This window comes from Euleptes europaea, chromosome 3 (genome assembly GCF_029931775.1).
Source record: "Euleptes europaea isolate rEulEur1 chromosome 3, rEulEur1.hap1, whole genome shotgun sequence".
Classification (NCBI taxonomy): domain Eukaryota; kingdom Metazoa; phylum Chordata; class Lepidosauria; order Squamata; family Sphaerodactylidae; genus Euleptes; species Euleptes europaea.
In genome coordinates, this window is record NC_079314.1 from 87,722,859 (window position 1) to 87,744,067 (window position 21,209).

General features: G+C 41.5%; 1 protein-coding gene across 1 annotated transcript in view; it reads left to right on the forward strand.

Annotated features, from left to right (window-relative positions):
- The window catches only part of UBN2 (ubinuclein 2), a 46,346-nt gene that overhangs the window by 20,981 nt on the left and 4,156 nt on the right, over positions 1-21,209 (forward strand). The window contains exons 9-14 of the mRNA XM_056847187.1: positions 186-304; positions 1,321-1,434; positions 4,281-4,424; positions 15,274-15,324; positions 16,612-16,654; positions 19,020-20,558. Of these exons, the coding sequence (XP_056703165.1) occupies positions 186-304; positions 1,321-1,434; positions 4,281-4,424; positions 15,274-15,324; positions 16,612-16,654; positions 19,020-20,558 (2,010 nt within the window). The remainder of the gene's footprint in view (positions 1-185; positions 305-1,320; positions 1,435-4,280; positions 4,425-15,273; positions 15,325-16,611; positions 16,655-19,019; positions 20,559-21,209) is intronic.

Here is a 21,209-nt window from a genome sequence, read left to right on the forward strand (position 1 = left end):
TTGGCTAGAATGAAATTATTCAAAGTTTCATTCTAGGCAGGAGCAGAGCAAAAAAAAAAGTTTAATAACCAAATTGTTATTTCAGGCGATATATTTGAGGTTGTTCAGAACAGAAGGGACCATTTGGTAAACATATCAGTTGGCTAGAGTCTTGCATCACTATTCTAATATTTGTGTCTTTTCAGGATGACCGCTTAAAGGAGCCACTGCAAAAACTGAAATTGGCTGTCAGCAATGTCATGCCTGACCAGTTATTCAAATATCAGGAGGACTGCCAGGCACACAGTCAGGCCAAGAATGCCAAGTATGTACTTAAGCCATGGGATATATTTGGCTAATATACAGGATTTATGGAAATGTAAATAATACCCAGGAGAGGGTGTACTTATTGCTTTCTGAAATTGTTTTATGATCGCTCTTTTGAAACTTGCATTTGAAGTTCTGTTCACAGTATATTATGTAAGGAACAAGGAAAAACAGCCATAGTGAAAACCTTCAAGAAGTGGTGGGAAACCAGGATACAAACTAGTTATATTATAGTCCTTGATCACTTGTCATTACCTCTTTGTAGTGTTTCACACAACAAAGCACTTGGAACTCGTTAAAAGCCTTCTTCAGATTACTGCCTGCTGTTTCTTTCATTCAGTTATCCTGTGGGCATTTCCCCTACAAGTTGGAAATGTGGCAGATAGTTGAGATGGAAACACAAAATGTTATTGAAATCTGGGCTGTGTGTGTTCTGCACAATCATCACCCAAGCTCAGAAATTGACATTTTGAATCATTTTGACATCTGAAATACCCTTTTCTCTTAGGGGGAAAACAGGTTTCATGGTATTAAGGTTGTAAAGCAACTTTACACTTTAAGTACATGAACACATGAAGCTGCCTTATACTGAATGAGACAATGGTCTATCAAGGTCTACTCTGATTGGAAGGGGATCTCCAGGGTCTGAGGCAGAGGCCTTTCACAGCACCTACTATCTTGAGCCTTTTAACTGGAGATGCCAGGGATTCAACCCAGGACCGCCTGCATGCCAAGCAGATGCTCTACCACTGAGCCATGGGCCCTGAATGCTCAAACAAGAAAATGTTTAAATATTACTCCCAGGTATCAGGGTGGAATTACAGTGCTTTGGACAGTTCCTTGTCTCCCTTCCCAGTTCACTACTATCTAGGTCCTTACTGACCAGCTCATCTCTGTCCACCCTTTCCCCCCCCCCTTCACACTGATTCAGAACTTTTAACTTCTGCAAACTAATGTTGGGAAATAAGTACACCTATTTTTTTGCCAACAAGGCAGTTACTGGTTTTGGTCTAGATTGCAGGCAGAAGATGAACGAGACAAGAATGGCTCAGAAGAGGAAGATGATGAGAAGCCAGGAAAGAGGGTTGCGGGACCAAGAAAGAAATTCCACTGGGATGATACAGTGAGGTGTGATACAATATTGCCTGTTTATCCACTGGAATATATATTTTAATGGCATGTGGAGACATTGTCACAGCACAATCTTTTTTTAATGATAACTGCTCGTTTAGCCTACAGGCCTTAAGCAATGATCACAGAACAATCAGATGCTAACTGCCAGGAAAATGAATGTTTGCAAATATTCTTAACTGTTTTTCAGACCATGCAGAATAATTTGAGTTGTAGTCAAATTTAAACTTACCGTATTTTTCGCTCCATAAGACGCACTTTTTTCCTCCTCAAAAGTGAGGGGAAATGTCAGTGCATCTTATGGAGCGAATGCAGCGGTAGCGGGGTGCCGAGCCGGGTCGCCGGCCCGGCTGGGATGCCGCCAGCCAGCTGGGGGGGGTGGGAGGCCCCTCCCACCCGCGCAGCGGCAGCGGGGCGCGGAGTCGGGCAGCCCCGGGAGCCGGCTTAAATGGCGCCAGCCAGCTGGGGAGGTGGGAGGGGCCTCCCAGTCGCCCAGCGCAGCGGCAGCGGGGCGCAGAGCCGGGCAGCCCCGGGAGCCGGCTCGGCTGCTGCCGGCCAGCTGGGACGCCGTTCAAGCCGGCTCCCGGGGCTGCCTGACTCCGCGCCGCGCTGCCGCTGCGCTGGGCGGCTGGGAGGGGCCTCCCACCCCAGCTGGCTGGCTGCGTTCAAGCTGGCTCCCGGGGCTCCCAGCCACCCAGCGTAGTGGCAGAGTGGCGCAGAGCCAGGCACCCCCGGGAGCCGGCTTGGACACCTCTGTGCTGCCATCCCAGGCAGTGAGGAGTTTAAAGACCCCCCCGCCCGGCTTCCAGGGAGTCCCTGGAAGCCCGGCGGGGGGGGGGGTCTTTAAACTCCTCTGAGCTGCCTGGGATGGCAGCGCAGAGCACTTTCAAGACCCCCCCGCTGGGCTTCCAGGGAGTCCCTGGAAGCCGGGTGGGGGGGATCTTTAAACTCCTCTGTGCTGCCTGGGATGGCAGCGCAGAGCACTTTCAAGACCCCCCCGCCGGGCTTCCAGGGAGTCCCTGGAAGCCGGGCGGGGGGATCTTTAAACTCCTCTGTGCTGCCTGAGATGGCAGCGCAGAGGAGTTTAAAGACCCCCCCCCCCCCGCCGGGCTTCCAGGGAGTCTCTAGAAGCCGGGCGGGGGTGGGGGAGGTCTTGGAAAGTGCTCTGCGCGGCCCTGCCCACCTCCCAGCTGGCGGTCGGCGCGGGGAACGCGGGCTTGCGCCATCCCGACGCACCCTCCATAAGACAAGTTTTAGAGGAGGAAAACAAGATTTTTTCTTGTTTTCCTCCTCTAAAAACTAGGTGCGTCTTATGGAGCGGTGCATCCTATGGAGCGAAAAATACGGTATATATACCTATAATTAATGTAATATACTTATACGCTGCTCTTCCTAATATATGATGCTTGGAAACTTCAATTGGTACAGTCATGTTGTTGTCTGGAGTAGATTGTAGGGTCCATGTCACATGAGTCTTAGTCCGTCTACCTTAGTCCGTCTGGCTCCCAATTTATTTTTGGGCTCAGTTCAAGGGGGCTGGTGCTGACCTTAATATATGCTGGTTTGGGACTAGCAAACCTTAAAGACTGCTACTCTGATGCAAGGCCACTTGACCACTATGATCCTCTTATGAGGGCCTGCTTTGGGTGCCCCCCCCCTTCTAAGCTTAGACATGTGGGAACCTGAGAGACGTCCTTCTTGGTTATAGCACCAAAATTATGGAACTCCCAAGGAATGTTTGTCTCCTTCCATCACTGTCTTTCCACAGTGGATGGAGACTTCTTGTTTCATTTGGTGTCTCCTCACTGACCCTTCCTTCCTGCCCTATTTTTTAATTGCTTGTTTCTGTGTTTTTATATATGTATCTTAGATTTGATTTTATTGGTTTTCTGATGTGCTTTTATAATTATTTGTTTTTAATTGTTAGCTGCTTTGGTAATCCTGATTGGGCAGAAAGACAGAGTATAGATTTTGTAAATAAATGCAATAATAAATAATCTCAAAATGGTTATTAGGTGATTAATGTGGTGCAGCTCTTGAATAGATGAAAACTGTATGAAAGTCTATGTATTAAGTTAATGTTGCTAATGAGATACTAGTATCATTAACCCTGCCTTGCAAACTAACAATGTGGGTTCTGTTTTACTTGGCTACTCAGTATACTTTCCAGGTGCTGTGCCGTGATCCATTTGTGCACCCACTGAGTAATGGTTCCTGCCTTTAATTATATCAGCAACCTTATCCTAGAACTTTTTGATTTGTGTACCATCCTGTTGTGCTTCTTGAGTATATTTTCTTCCTAGCACAGTTTAAATGTTGACAGCCTGCTGCTGTCCCTCATCTTTTAGGTGGTCCTATCTCCTATTCCAGTTATTGCAGAATAAAACTGCAAAAAATATGTGGATGAACAGCAAACTGCTAATTTAAAAGGTAAAGGTAGTCAGTCCCGTGTGCAAGCACCAGGTCATTACTGGCCCATGGGGTGATGCCACATCACAACATTTACTAGGCAGACTATGTTTACAGGGTGGTTTGCCATTGCCTTCCCCAGTCGTCTACACTTTACCTCCAGCAAGCTGGTACCCATTCTACCGACCTCGGAAGGATGGAAGGCTGAGTCAACCTTGAGCCAGCTACCTGAAACTTATTGCCTAGCAAAATATGGGAATCTTCCATTTTAATTTTTTTATTTATTATATAATTTACAATAGGATGCAGCAGTGTAGATTTCTGTGCAGGGAGCAGGCTGGGTTTTAGGGCATGGAATCTGCACCGAGAATAACTTTGACATACTAATGGTGAGGGCTGTTGAACTCAAGCCTCTGTCCACTCTTTTTTAACAGATCCTTGCTGTGTAATCTTGTCAAGATAAAACTGGGTTGTTACAAGTTGGAGCCAAATAGAAGCCAGTCTGCAGAAGATTACCTCAAGACCTTTATGGAGACAGAGGTGAAACCACTGTGGCCTAAAGGCTGGATGCAAGCTAGGTATGGTACCTGCTTTGATTCACTAGTTGCTTATTCAAACTTCAGTATAACTTTGACTGTATTAAATAGGCCTTAAGAATATAAATAAATAAATCACAGTATATTAACTTGTTAGTTTTTGGGCCACATCCCTAAGATCTAGGATATTTTCAGTTCTCAAGCAGCATATATGAAATGACCAATGAAATCAACTAGTGCCTCACACCCTTAAAAGTCTAACAGAAAATCAACCTAAATAAAAATGACTTGTTTGGAAGATTCTGGGGGTTTGAGTCTCCCAAGTAAAGAAAGTTCAATAATTATTGCTCAGAGTGCCTTTTGCATGTCCTTCTCTAAATGTTATACATAGATGGAATAATCAAAAGGGCATTTTTGGTTGATTGATCAGTGAGTCGTGGGGAGGAAGAACCAATGTTTTGTGTACTAGAGTACCAGATAAGGTGGCAAAAAGGAGGGGAAGATTCAAATCCCCACTCATCAATGAAGTTTACTGGGCGATCTTGAGAGAGTCAGCCCCAGATTAACCTTCAGAAGATTGCTAGGATGATAAAATTGGGGGAGGTGAGTGGAACAGGTATACCACTCTTTGGAGGAAATATGAAAACCTGAAGAAAGTGTACGTGCTCATGGAGCTGAGGGAGAGCGCTCCTTGTCATCACTGCAGCCTGTAATTCCAGGTATGGCCATGGATCTAGGAGCACCTGAAGACTGCAAACATGAGTGATCAAAAACGGCTCAGCACGTTAATTATGAGAAAGGTATTCTCTCATGGACCGGATGATTTCTCACATTTTACAAAACAACAGTTTTGTGTGGCTTCAGTCTCAGCTGGCTCTCACAGTTCATCTAACCAGCTATTGAGAAGCCACATGATTTCAATATCTGGGACATTTGAAAATGTCGCATTGACGGTAGGGGTGTCAACTCCTCAATTTCCCTGAGGGGGCATAGGGCTGCACCTGGCCCAGGACCAAATTTGGGAATTAGGGTTGCCTGGCCACAGTCTGCAACTCCCAGGAGCAGTTGGGGAGCAAGGTTTGGCATACTGGTGCACCTATATCACTTCCGGTTTAAAACAAAGTGACATGGGGATGCTCTGCATTTCACAGAAAATCTGTGGTTATGCCAGGCCTCACCCCCCCCCCCGGTGCCTGAGGCACCAACAGGCATCAAAGGAAATTGCTGACAATGGCCTGGCATCCCTAGTAGTAATCTATATGAAATTATTTCAATATGAGACTATATATATATATTTCCAGAAACCTCTTGCCATCAACAATTAATCGTGTGGTTTTAAAAATATATAGTGTTTTTTTCACTCAGAATAGTTTGAAATTCCGTACAAGAAAGAAGACTGTTGTCAGATGAGAAGAAAAATGTCACGAGCTCATTCAATGAGACCATCAGAATAAATATTTCATTTGTGTATGAAAGGAAATACTTATCACTTTTGCTCACAACTACCCAATGAAGTAGGTTAGGCTGAGAGTGTGTACCGGCACAAAGTTCCATAATGAACTTCATGGCTAAGTGGGATTTGAGCTTTGGTCTCCCCAGACTTAGACCAACATTCTAACTACTACACTGCTCACATACTGGATACTCAGTATGAATCTCCACTTGAATCTCAGAATCCAGAGTATACTGGCTTCTCAGATACCCTGACCTTAAAATATGGGAGCATTTGTTGGGTTGAAGTAGGGTCCGAACAGCAGAATCACCTCATTTTCCATATTTAGGGAACCAGCTTCATATCTCTCATCTTCAAACACTGCACAAAAACAAACAAAAATGGCTAAAGACAGAAATAGTCCCATCTTCTCCATTTCTTTTTATCTAAAGCAGGTCCAGGATACCAACATCAATTTACTTTCCACTATTTCAGCCGCAGGGCTCTGCTCACCCTCCCCACACACACAGCTTCCAATATTTGGGCAACAATCTTTTGCACCCCTTCCAAATACACCAGGCTAAATATAAAATGGAACTGGAAATAAGTATTTATTCAAAGGAATGTCTGCATCATGGAATAACCTTGCCACCTTCGGGGAACCAGTTTTTCCTCCCCCCACCCATAGCTAAAGATAAAATGGAGATGGGACCATTTCTTTGTCTAAGGCAGGATCCACCACAGAGTAATATTGCAATTATTGTTGTCCTGTCTGCAAAGGTAAACCATAATTCTCTCAATCCATTACTTACATCACAGTTTATGTTATAGGCTACAAGAAATATAATCTTCAGTCCAACCGCTGAGGCCATCTGATTGCTAGATGGATCCCACCAGTTCTATTAATCTTTCCTTCCCCTCCTGTCCAGGCTCTTTCTCTCTGTGTTGTTTCTTTACAGACAGTATTAGCAACTGAAGGTCCCCTCCCCCTCTTCTCTTTATAAAAACAAACAGATCCAGCTCTGTAGGTCCTATGAACTTTTAAAGTTGCTACAAAGACAAACATGACTGACTAAACTTGACAGCCTGAGCAGTTTCAAGATTCTACCTGGCAGTCCGGTGGGGATGGGGAGAGACATTGCCCCGTTGGAAATCCTGGATGGGGCTTGAGCCCCGCCCCCCAGTTTACTCCCCTGATTGAAGGGGAGAAATGAGTAAACATCAGGGTGCTGCTGGTGGATTATGTCACATCTCCATAAAGGCTTTCCTAATTTTTATAAGGACATGCTGAGCAGAATGAGGATTGAATGGAATACTGGGAAGCTCTCCAATGGAGTCTGAAGAATTGCCAAATGCTGTTTTTTGGGACTACCATCCCGAAAACGGCACAGCCCTCTGCAAGGCTCCTCAGTGATATCTTATTATAAATGTGTTGGGTAATATAGGGAGACAGTTTCCTGTATCAATTTAAATTTCAGTGTTTTATTTAAAGGTAAGCAAAATTTGCCAAATCACATAAACCAAATTTATGTGAGTGTGCCGAAAGCTGCAGAACAGCCACTACCTCAGTAGGTCTTTCTTTCTGGTGAAGTTAGGAGGAAAATAAACAGAAAGTTGAGGGATTTTAAAAAATTGGAGTAGAGACTGGAAGGCCACAGAGTTTGGCACTGATCCTGCAGTGAACCCTGCTTTTTCTGGCTGATTCTCACCAGTTACGATAGGTAGGGGCTCTGACATGTAACTCTGACATGTAAACTATTTTACTCATGTTTCCAAGTACATTATGCATTAGTGGCCAATACTCATGCAAGTTTTCATCTAGCTCTGAGAATCTGAAGCAAAGTACTAGTAGTGTAGATTTTCAAGTGACTCCCTAGGGATAGTCTTTTACCTTTCAAGAGAGTTACTGTAGTCTAAGAACCTGTCAAAATGGAAGGTATAGGTGAAAGATAGAAGCAAGGCAAAGCTAGGTCTTTCCCCCCTAAAAAACATTTTTAAAAGGTTCTTTCAAAGAAAATTATTAAGATGGAGCAAAAAAGGAAATGACTTGAGGGACCAGACTGGAATTATTGCCTAAGCCTCTGAAACATAATGGTAACTATTTATAAAGGCAGTTTACTATAGTACATAAAGCCAAAGCAAACAGTTATTTGTAGATAGCTGGCTTTACTTGCACTGACCTACCCCTTTAAACATGTCATTCAGTGGTTTAATTTGGTCTAGTGTAGAATTATCCCTAACAAACTGTTTTTTTATGCAGTCTTACATCATTTGTTTACTAGTCTGTCTTATTTTAGAAAGGCCAACTTAAGCTGATTCAACCGTATATAGTCTGACACAGAGGTAAAAAGCCGTATGGCTATGTCAACTGCAGCGTCCAGTAAAGCAAGTTTGATAGCTTGAAATCCCAAACTTTGTAACTACAAAAAACTAAGGGAAGCTGTGAATCAGCTGTTCAGACTACTGTTCATATACGTTGTTGAATATTTTGGTCATCATGACATAACTTACTAAGTCTTAATGTGTATATGGTGCTGTAAATATACCTGGCTCTTTATGAACAGTGAGACTCCTTTCCTGCCTTGAAGAGTTGCAATCTCAGATAGACGAGACAAAGACAAGCCACAGGACTTCAGCTTAGGTAAGAGAGGTTGTGAAGAGTTTGAGGAGAGTGAATTGGCATCCTTAGATGACCTAAACCAAATTTTGTAACTTAAAGTATCATTCTCCTGATTTTTCTGCAGGAAAAGAGAAAATATTAAAATTCCTTAGTGTTAAAGATAACACCCTGATCTATCAAGATACTTGTGGATAACAGCTTTCTGGGGGCATTGTCTTTGTGGATGCACACCCCATCCCTGTCCACATTGTGGGTTCACCTGAGTCCCATTGAGCTGACTGGACATATCTTTTGCTGTGAATGAGGATGCACATCTGAGACCCATAATATGTAGCTGTTGTCTGTGATTACAGCTGCATTGGTACCAGAATGTTTTTTTAAGTTATACAAATATCTTTGCAAATTCCACAACACTGATTGTGTTCCTTTTGACAACGTATAGTATTATGTTGAAAAATTCAAAAGGTATACCATGTTCCTCAAGGGATGTATTCTATGCCTTTTCAAATCAGACTTCAGTACTAATTACTGTATCTATCTAAAGACAATTTCAGAAGCAGCATAGTCATACTTCCAAAACCAGTCCATTACTAGCTGTATCAAATGCGTAATAAATAACATTTTAGTCACTTTAAGGTCTAGAAAAATGGTAGCATTTGTCCGATTTGCTCCATTAAAAAAATTAAATGTTTTCTGGATTATATGAGCCATATTATAGCAAAGACATAGATGGGATTCTAGCTAATGAAAATAGCACACGTTGTTGAATACTTCTGTGTGTGTTCCAGGGGACCACTTAAATACAAAATATTCCAGGAAGCTCCTCTGCTGCTTTTCGTATGTTGTGCACTTGCCTTAGCTTTTAACAAGATGTTGCTAAAGATTGATCAAGTCTCAAACTATACATTAATGGTTCTTGTAGGTTATCCGGGCTGTGTAACCGTGGTCTTGGTATTTTCTTTCCTGACGTTTCGCCAGCAGCTGTGGCAGGCATCTTCAGAGGAGTAACACTGAAGGACAGTGTCTCTCAGGGTCAAGTGTGTAGGAAGAGTAATATATAGTCAGAAAGACTACAGTCAACAATAGCCATGCAGATTAGCTTTGGATTTCACACATTAACAGATCACTTCAGGATACAATGGTTCCATATTAAAATACCACACCGTCATTAGCACATTATCTTGATACTTACAGGACAATGATTAGCACATTACCTTTGGTACTTTTTGCAGGACAATGATTCAGCTCAAACCCAACCCCTTTCTGACTATATATTACTCTTCCTACACACTTGACCCTGAGAGACACTGTCCTTCAGTGTTACTCCTCTGAAGATGCCTGCCACAGCTGCTGGCGAAACGTCAGGCAAGAAAATACCAAGACCACGGTTACACAGCCCGGATAACCTAAAAGAACCAATGAACTCTGACCGTGAACGCCTTCGACAATATTTTGTACATTAATGTTTCTGTTCTGTGATCAAAAATCCCAGCTGCATAATTAGTTCTGTTTGCAGGCATTCAATTTTTTAGTTTTAAGTATGTGAACTATGCTTTAGTAGCAGGACAGTTTCTAGCATCTTAAATATAACTTCTATGTAAATTGTTCTGATCATGATGATGCAGTTCTCAAACCTTTGAATGTTCAAATTGTGTGTATTTCTCACTTGAGATGCAGTGAATATTTTGTGCCTAATAAGCTGTTTTCTGCTAATATGTTTCTGCATGGAAGCATATATTCTCAGAAAATGTTGAAATTAGCAGCATTTACCATCATGATTTAAAAAAAAATTGTATCCATGCAGAAGGTGTAACAGTTGTAATACGTTGTAAAATGTTCTGAACTGCTTCCTTCTTCAAAAGTAACTGCTGCATATTCTGATATTCAACATTACACCCACATACATGTTAAAATAAAAGTCCTACCCCATTCTTAAGGATAGTTAAAAATCTCTTGGCACTATGCTGTCATTAATAAAGTTTGTGATCTTGAGTCTCTTCATCCCTTTTAGACAGTATTTTAATGCTGTACATGGATTTCTTTACTATGATTTCCTGATGGAGAAATGCCCTTTTGGTATATTTTGAACTATATTAAAACTGACCCTAAGATTTCCATGACAGCATGCTGGCATAGTGTCTCTCTTTGAGCATGTCTTAGCCCCTGCTTAAGGCACTGACCAATAAATGGTCAGCCATGTGGCATTCCATTAAAGGAATTTTATTATTATTTATTCATTTATTTACAAACTGTGTATCCCACCTTTCTACCCTCACAAGAGCCACCAAGATGGCTAGCAGTTTAAAGCATACATGATAAAATCACCTTTTAAAACCATTAAAATCAGCACCCCCAAATACACATTAGAACAAATTAAAAACACAGTTAAAATATGTACAAAGACAAAAAAAGCAATTAAAACATTGGTCAGCAAGGAAGGATCTTGTTTGTTGTGACAGGTAGCTATTTTTACCTGCCCCACTTGCCTTGACTGATTAATTATTAATATTAATTAATCCCACACACACAAGAAGCAGATACATCATACATACTTTGACATGCTAATCCTGATTAGCTGCTTGCACAGAATGACAAAAAGATGTTTAGCAGTATAGTAGATCTGTATTCAAATCTGAGCAAGACTTTTTGGTTCAAGCCATTCTCCATATTTAACTAGTTCAGTAGGATCACAGGGTCCTACTATCATGATGGCCTACTTGATTCAAGTTTTTTCTCTACACATTTAAGAAGACCCACTGATAAGATGACTGTCACATAACAAAAGTATGAAGAAGAGTACAGAAATGTCAATTTATGTATCATTACAAACAGTAAAAAAATTGCTTTTTATAATGGGAATCAAAGGAAGCTACATACAATTCACAAAACCCTCTGCAAACTAGTGGAGCACTTGTACAACTTCACTTTGTTCCAGTTTACAATGGAGTTTATACATTTTTATTTTATGTAAAACATTTCTGTGTTGCCTTTCCACCCAATTCAGGGTCTCAAAGGGTCAAACTTTTCAGACAACAGAACATTTCAGGCATTTTTATATATTTTTATATATATATATATATATATATATATATATATATATATATATATATATATATACACACACACACACACACACACACACGTGTGTGTGTACTAAGTATTCATATATATTTAAAGCAATTAAATAAAACATAAACACATAAAAAGTCTTTGTCTGCAGTTGGAAGACAATGATAGAGGGAGACAGACAAATTTCCCTGGCTACAATGTTCCAAATTTTCAGTATTACAACTGAAAAGGCCCTTTCTCAGCTTGCCACCTATTTAGCATCAGATGGCATGGGACCAAAGCAGGGCCTCTGAAGATCACTAGAGTGGTCAGGTAGGTTCACAAGGGAAGAAGACAGTCCTTCAGGTATGCTGACCTCAAGCCGTATAGGGCTTTAAAGGTCAATACCAACATCTTGAGTTGGACCCAGAAGCAAATTGGGAGGATGGAACAAGACTGTAGTGATATGGTCTCTTCAACCCACTCCAGTCAGTATTCTGGCTGCAGCCTTCTGTACCAACTTAAGCTTCTGGACAGTCTTCAAGGGAGCCCCACATACTGCGCATGGCAGTAATCTAATCTAGATGTTACCAGGGCATGCAATACAGTGGCAAGATCTTTCCTGCTCAGGAACAGCTGCAGCTGGTTCACCAGCTATAGCCAATGAAAGGCACCACTACTGCCACCTGTTTATCCAACAGGGTTTCCTGGTCCAGCAGCATCTCCAGGCTACAAATGTGCTCCTTTAGGGGGAGTGCAACCCCATCCAAAACTAGAAACTTCCCAGTTCCTGGGTCAGGCTCCCCCTCCCCCCGCCCGCCACACACACACACACACACACACACACACACATACCAGTAGCACCTCTGTTTTGTCAGGATTAAATTTCAGCTTGATAGCTGTCACCCATCTCAAAACTGCCTCTAGGTACCTGTTCCCAGGGCCATCTGCTGTAGCAAGGCAGCTGGCAATCTTGCTGTTAGCTGCCCTTTTTTGAACCATTCTTATCCTTGCTATCTGAATAGCAACCATGCAGAACATTTGGAGGATTACGATCTAAGTGGGAAAATGTTACTGAGAATGTACTAAGGACGTAACAGGATAACTGTGGCCAGTTATGAAATGGTGAGTCTAACAGGCTTTGGATTACAAAATTAATACAAGGACCAAAGGATTTGAACAGTGGCACATTCAAACGTACCATGTAAGCACAAGAAAAGGATTCAGAAATAGTGCAAGCTGTCTCCTTGGTTCCTGATGCTAGACAAATTGTGATAGCAGATAAGATTATCAAGTTTGAGCATGTTCCATTAGCAACACCAAATGATGATATATTGATTGACAAAAGAGAGCTTCCTCCTGGGGATGGGTGGTCCAAAATCATCTGTGTACATCTGTGTGATGATTCATAGTGAGATGCATGTATACTGATTTGATTTGTAGCTTAGTATCATTCTAAGGCTGTGTATCAGACATACACTAGAGAGAGAACATGTACTTTGGTATGTACAACTATAACATATTACTGAATCAAACCCTAATATTAATTGAAGCCAGTGGTTATCTGACCCATCCTTGCTGCTGTTGCCTACTGTTAGGGAGTGGAGCTTCTGACACCATTTTGCTGTAAACAGGAGGAGGTTGTGCCTCTGCCATCTCAGGCGGTCCGTTATGGACCTCTTTGCTTCTCTGTTGTAAGAAGTGGCAGCAGCGAAGCAGGTGAGGAAGCAGACAAAAAAAAATGCCTTAGAAAGTCCCCCCCCGCCCGCTTCTTGCTTGTTTGCCTGGCTGACTCTTTGCTGCTATTGGTGACTGTTTCATGCTGGGACAGAAAGTGTCCTGTAGCAGAGATGGATGTAGTTGTTCTTAAGCATCAAGCTATGGGATGCTTGATTCCCTAAGACAGAGATGAGAAAAGCAACAGCATCTGAGTAGCCAGGTGGTAGCATATGGCAGCATTTACCGTAGTTTGTCAATAATGGTACAGTCCAGTGTACATTTAAAGAGAAAGCTCAATGTGTTCGCAATACTACAAGCCTCTTACTGATTACATCTGCTTCAGTGTAAAGTATAGGGTCAGAAGAACTGCTATCAATGCAAAATCAGAGTGGTGGTGAGAATTATGTCCTTTTGAGTTCTTTTCTCCGTTTTCTCTACTAAAGGTCTCATTTCTCTTCCTGCATTTAATGAGAAAATGACTTTTTGTTGTTTAAATGGATTAAACTGGAAGAGTTCAGCAAGTCTAGACACACTGATTGGAAAAGGAGTCGGGGGTGAATGAGGTTGGGTGGAGCCTATTCCCACAGTGTTGGATCAAGGTCATACCTCCAGGGTATATCATCATTCTCTCCAAAGTTGATCCTTATCTTGGAGCAGAAATAGCCTATAGCTGGTAGAAACTGGACTTTGTGGTAAATCCAAAGGAATAACTTTTAGCCAGAACTTACACAACTCTTTGTGAAAAGGGTATGTTCATACTCTCTCAGATAGCCTCTGCCTTTTTAATTTGTTTGTTTAAAATTTATTTATGACCCTTCTAAGTTGCCATTCTCCAAAAAGGACTCAAAGCTGGTTACGTTGTTTAAAATCATGGTAAAACAGAAATAAAAATTATTATAGGCCTCCTTTCCCCAGTGGGCTAGCAAGTAAGCTAAAATATAAAACAGTGAGATAAAAAATATATAAAAGATCTGGGGGGATGTGGCTTAGTAAGAAGCAGCAGTTTTGTATGAAGAAAGTCTCCGGTTCAGTCCGTGGCATCTCCAGTCAAAGGATCAGGTTATAGGTTAAAGACGTCTTCCTTTGCAGCTGTGTTTTGCACTGGCTGAAATTTCCAAACTCTCTTGAAGGGCAGCCCCATATAGAGCATGCTACCTATCTAGCTAGTGCATTTTTATCCCATCCTTCTTCCAAGGAGCTCAGGAAGGCATACATGGTTCTTCCCTCCATTTTATCCTCAAACCAACGTTGTTAGGAAGCTTAGACTGAGGGGGTTACCACACTTGTATTCCCAGCGATGTATTAAGAGTTTGAAAATGTTATAAAAAATACTGTTCGCACTTTCTATGTATTCCCACTGATGTATTAAGAGTTTGAAAACGTTATAAAAAATACTGTTTGCACTTTGTTTGGCCCCTTTAGCTGTGAAGATGTTTTCCAACCATTTATATAAGCCGTGGTATCCAAAAACCCTTTTAAAGCGATGTTTTTTACAACATTTTCAAACTCTTAATACATCGCTGGGAATACAAAGTGCGGTAACCCCGAGAGTGTGATTGTCCCAGGTTCACCCAACTTCATGGCTGCAGGGGGATTTGAACCAGGGTCTTCCTGGTCAGATGCTGTAACCCACAACAATCCATTTGTTCCCAGTAATATTTGTTCCCAGTAATCTGATCTGGATGTTATAAAGGTACATGTGATCATGGCCATGCTTACTTTTTCCAGGAATGGCTGCAGCTGGCATCTAGAAGCCACCTCAGAGCTGTGAACCAGAACTTGCAGGGGGAGTGCAATTCCGTACAGCAATTCTTGTTCCTAGATCTGCCTTATTTCCAACCACAATACTTCAGTTTTATCTGAATAAGGTTTTTTTTTAATCCTCATCCAATACTCCACTATCTCTCAACACTGAGGATTAAAGATGTTCAGTTTTAAAATATCTTTTATTTGCATGGTTGTGCTGAGTGGGTTTTCTTAACTATAACAATTATGGAAATCAAATTATCTGACCTTTTTTTCTGGAGTAATTTGTTGATAGGGTTGAATGGTTTTCTTTCCCTCTCCTACAGGATGCTCTTTAAAGAAAGCCGGAGTGTTCATAATCATCTTACATCTGCTCCGTGAGTATGGCATCAAGACATATATTTTGATTTATCTGCCCTTCTCTAACTGTGCCTGTCATAAAATGACTTGTTTGTTCGTTTACAACAGCTGTTTGTGATGAGATTACAAATTCAGTGGCTTAAGTGTGACCTGTTATTCTGGTGGTGTTGATCCAATGTGTTTTGTAACATTCATATGTGAATACCTGCTTTAGCTTTCCTTGAGTGAAATAACTTTGACGGAAAGCTGGATCCTGTGCATTCCCACTCAAGGGAGAGTTCTAGCAAGACCCTCCCCCATTCCCAAGCATCCACAGGATGGAGCAGGATTTCAGGGAGCATGCCACTTTACATTAAATAGTTTTATTTCCAATGTTAAGCATATTTACAACCACAATACTGGAATTGCTAATGAATTAATTTCCAGAATGCTGTTTTCCCTACAATGGCAGGTAATTGACCAGTGTTGCTGCTTTACTCAACTGAAACAGAATTTGTGTCACAGGGTATAGTTCAAACATTTTCCCTGCCAAAGCACTGACTTATAACCGTGTAGTGTGGGCATTCTCAGTGGCAGCTTCCATATTGTGGAACACCCTTCTAAGGGATGTTTGCCATTCTCAGTCAGCTGTGTTTTGCTTCAAGGAGAAGACTTGCTTTAAAATCCTTTTCAGTTTATTTGATTGGTGTCTTTTAATCTCTTTGGACTTTCAATAATTATTTTGCTGCTGCTGTTGGTGTGATTGATTCTTTTAATAGTTTAGAATTTATCTTACTTTAATTGTATTGTAGTGTTCATATTTTGCTTTTTTGATTTGTAAGTCATCTTGTCCATTTTTGAAAAGGTGACAGAGTAAGTAAACACATCCTTTTTCATTCTTATAACTAGACTATTTCAGCAAAAGAGCTAAGGTTCAGAGCGGAGCATGCTTGCAATCCACATAAAAACACCTGACTTTTTTCTCAACTTTTTTCTGAAATGCTTTACAAAAGTTCAAAAACATTTTACAATGTTGTATGAATTTTTTTTTAACTTGGGAGTCTGAGAAGCAGGGACGGAGGCAGAATTGGGTGCATTCATTGTGTGTACCTATGTGTGCAGAAATTCCCATGGATTTCAGTCAAATTATTTTCATTTTGCTTTCTTCCTGATTATGTTTGCTCTACACTCAGAGAGCAATTGGTGTTATGTTCATGGCCAATACACTTTTAATTGGATTTAAAGTCTTTGATGGTAGTTGAGCTCTTTCCCACACAAATTATTGATTTGCCCTCTAATTATAGGTCTGTGCCTTTTTTCTTTAGGGCAAAAAAGAAGGTGATTCTGGCACCTAAACCCAAAGTGAAGGTAAGTAGTGAAATCACAGAAAAGGTGTAGAAATAAAAGGTTCGCCTCAAGCTGTGCAGAGCAATTGTTTTCATAGTTTTTATTTTTAATGGTAGTGGCTTGCTCAAGGACTCTCAAGACTTTCTAACAAAAAGTGGAAAATTGCTGAGCAGTAATGTCCTCATGAAATGTTTCCTGCAGTGGGGATTGCTCCATAGCTAATGGTTTGGAGACTGATCATACATTTCAGGAGCTTGTATATTCATTTATTTTTATTTACAGAATTTGTGTCCTGGCTTTCTGTCCTTACAAGGGCTACTAATTTCATACATGATGAAATTACATTTTAAAACTATTAGAATCAGCCCTCCTTCCGAACACATATTATTAAAACAATGAAAAAACAATGTGGATACAAAACAAAGGTGAAATACATACAAAACATTACAAACTTTGATTAGGAAGGAGGGACGATTGAGGGATAGCCAAACGAAACAAAAAGTCACCCACTGGCAGAAGTCGGCAACAGAAGGGGACTGATGAATCTCCCTGAGGAGAGAGTTCCAGAGCTTTGTTCCCATGACTGAGAAAGTCCTCTCCCAGGTTGACACCCATCTAATCTCTGAAGGCGGGGGTACCTGCAGCAGGGCCTATGAAGGTGACCGTAATGGTTGGGCAAGTTCATAAAGGATTAGGCGGTCCTTCAGGTATACTGAATGTAATTGTAACTGGGCACTTGAGAGCATGTACCTGGGAAACTCCACTGTTTCCTACCGATTTTAAAAATGGCAACATTTGGTACAATGCTACCACTTTCCAGCCCAGAGACTGCAATATTGACAAATTAAGTAAATTCCATAGCCTTTATATGAGAAATGTTAACTGGGATGGTTCATGGCACTGTTGATGATTAATCCTAAACTAAAATATTTAATAATGTTTGTTAAGTTGAGCCAACAAGCTCAAGACACATCACAGGGCTGAATGTTTGAAAAAACGAGGAAGAGGAGAGAAAGTTACTTGTTTTATATTTACAATTGGAGGCTCCCATTGTTTTGCCTCCTTCCCAGAATGTCACAGGTGCATTCCGAGACTATCTCTACCCAGAGCCTGTTAAATCTGCAGGGAATTATATACAGGATGCAGAGAAAATACTTAATTTTCCTCTTCTCTTGCCCCCGTTTTTTGGAGAGGGGTGTTGATATACAGCCTAATGAAGAGTTCTGGAGAACCTGAAAGCTTGGCATACATTTAGATATCTTTTGGGTTAGTGTTAATAAATGCTATTGCATCGTTTTAATTTTGGGGAACTTCTTTTTACCAACACAGCTGACTGGAATCTCTGTTAATGTTTAAGATTTTAGAACACTTTATAGTGCTTATCACCAAAGGTTGATACAGTAAAGAATGTTTATTTGAACACATGAAGCAGCCTTACACTGAATCAGACCATTGTTCTGTCAAGGTCAGTAGTGTCTACTCTGACTGGCAGTAATTCTTAGGGGCTGAGTTTGAAGTCCTTCACATCACCTACTACCTGATCCTTTTAAAAGTGGAGATTCTAGGGATTAAACTTGGGGCAACCTTCATGCAAAGCAAGTGCTCCTCAACCAATCCATGGCCCTATCGCTTTACTTTTTACATGTGAAAAATAGTCCGTGAATAAGGCAAACATGTTATGCCATGAACATTCTAGAGGTGGGTCTAAATGGCATTACATGGATTTGTTTCCCTTGTGTTTTTTCTTAGCCCAAATTATAGGTGATAGCAGGAATTAATTGAAACATTGGTTTGTCCCAATGACATTTCACAGAGGAAAAAGGGTGTGGAGTGCTGAATTCTCTCCACGCCTGTCAGTTTTTCTCAGTCCCTTTCCTGACCACTTTCCTTTCAGCTGAGTTCCCTTGTAGTGTCTGATCCCTTCTGGGGAGAAATAAGATTATTGGGGAGGGGAAGGAGAGGGACTGAAGCGTTAACAGCTGTTTAGTGAGGGAAGCTCATTGTCCCCAACCATAGTCCTGATAGTGCTTTGTATTCCTCCCCACCCCAGCACCGCTTGTGATAGGATTGGAGCAGATACCGGTCAGCTGCCTGATACATATAGGGAATAGATGTTCTCTCTTCTTAACTATAAGTATCTTGCTGTTTTAAAAATCCATTTCATATTTGGCTTTTCTTGTAAACAATGTGTTACCAGCAGTTAATAGAAAGAACTTGCTTAATAAGCAAATGAGCAATATATTTGCAATATCAATATTTTGATAGCATCTTAAATAAAATCACACTAATAGATCTATGCATGAGTACAGACTTCCAGAGTGACCACTGCTTGAAAATTATTTCTGCTTTAGGAAAAGCATTTTAACTTTATTTTTTTCTCCACTAGGACACTAGTCCAAAGAAGGAGCAGAGAATCTCTACCCCTTTTACTTCATCTTGTGTTCCTGCTTCAAGTACCACCACACCTGTCAGTGCTCTGGCTAGTTCTAGCTGTAACCCAACTCCAGAGACAATCTGCTTGGATGACTCACTGGATGAAGACCTCTCCTTCAATCCACCTTCATTAGATTCTATTTCTGATGCTCTGGCTGTTATTAACAATGGAGCTAAAAATTCTCCTGTTGGAACCTCTGCAGAAACACTAACTTCAAGACCTCGGCCTGGGTTGAGAGAAGAAAAGTTAGCAAGTATAATGAGCAAGTTACCTCTATCATCCTCAAAAAAGGTAGAGGCTGTTCAAACACCACACTCCTCAAGTCTTATAGCTGGGCACACAGCACCAGTACCAAAGAAATCCCAAGATTTGCTTCAGACTGGTATATCTTCAGGCCTTATTGCTGGATCTTCAATTCAGAACCCCAAGGTTTCCTTGGAGCCCTTGCCAGCCAAACTTCTACAACAAGGATTACAGAGGTCAAGCCAAATTCAAGCTGCTTCCTCTTCGCAGGCCCATATTTCTTCCTCCTGTAAGGTCCAAGCCACAACTACCCCTGCTTCACAGAGGCCAAAGGAGACGACTGTCCTTATAACCTCTTCAGAAGGCCAAAGTTGCGGCTCATCAACCTTACAAATAACCAAGGTTCACCAGCAGTCAGCTGTCCAACAAAAATATGTGTCACCTCTACAAGCAACTTTTAGTAAATCTCCAACCAACTCTGTTGTGAAATTAAGTAGCAATCCCAGACTGTCGTGTTCATCTCCAGTTACCAAGACTTCAGATAAGCAAGTAGTATATCGCCTTCCTTTGCCTAACACCACCTCTGGAAGTAGTTCTCAAATGGCTCACCCACTTGTGTCTCGGACAATGTCCAGTACCTCTACCTCTAGTAACTATTTAGCCAAGGCCATGGTATCGCAGGTTTCTGCCCAGGGTTTCAAGCCTCCTTTCTCCATGGCTCCCTCCCCCAAACCTGCTGCCTCTCCCAAGCCCACAGCATCCAAGCCTTCTGTAACTCCCAAGCCTACTACATCACCTAAATTGTCATCATCCAAATCCACTCCAACACCCAAGCCCACGTCATCTCCCAGTTCTTCCAGTTCAAGTGCACTAGTATCCCAGAGTAGTCACTCCAGCAGCAATTCCCTTCATAAACAGCCCAGTGGAGTAAATGTCAGTAGGCACTCCCCTACACTTAACTTACTGCCCTCTAATCGCACCTCAGGCCTTCAACCAGCAAAGAACCCTCAGGCCCCTTCAAAATTGTCCAGCTCTTCTGCCTCTGGAACTGTTGGCAAAAATAATTTGAGTGGAGTTGGAATGAATGTACCTGTCAACAGGGGCGGAAACCTTAATACAAGTGGAGCTAGCAGGACTAATCTCTCTGGGGCAGCAGGAAGTGGAACACAGGGTGCTACTAAACAGTTGTCTGCTCCACATAGACCATCTTCTGCCTCAGGGTCTACAGTTATACCAGCCAGTGTGCAGGTATGTGAAATGTGATAGGCCTAATTATATCTTATGTACATGCTTTAACTTCATTAAGCCAAAATGCGTATGTAATTGCCTGCTCAAGTATCCCTAGACAAGACTGCCAGAGGAAATATAAAATACGTTTGCTAATTATGACATGAAAGGAGATATTAGTACAGTTATAGTAACAGTATTATTTTCACTGCCCTGACCTGGATTAGCTCCAGGCTAGCCTGATCTCATCAGATCTCAGAAGCTAAGCAGGGTTGGCCATGGTTAGTATTTGGATGGGCGACCTCCAAGGAACACCAGGATCGTGACATGGAGGAAGGCAATGCAAACATCTTCAAACCCTATGGGGTCACCATAAGTCAGCTTGACGGTACACACACACACACACATTATTTTCACTTAACCCAGAACTAGTTTTTCCTGACACCATGCTAATTTTGTTAATTTATTGGAAGCTCTAAAGTGGTACACCCCCATTTAGTTCAATACTGAGTATTCTTGAGAACAGTCATTCTGCCACAGATTTTCTTCCTGTTATGATAAACTCTGAAACTATTATTTTGCTGACTCCTAAAGATAATAATGGGAAGATGTTAGGATTTCATAGCAGACATTAATAGTGGGCGGAGCTTGTGATATCAGTAGGCTTTTTGA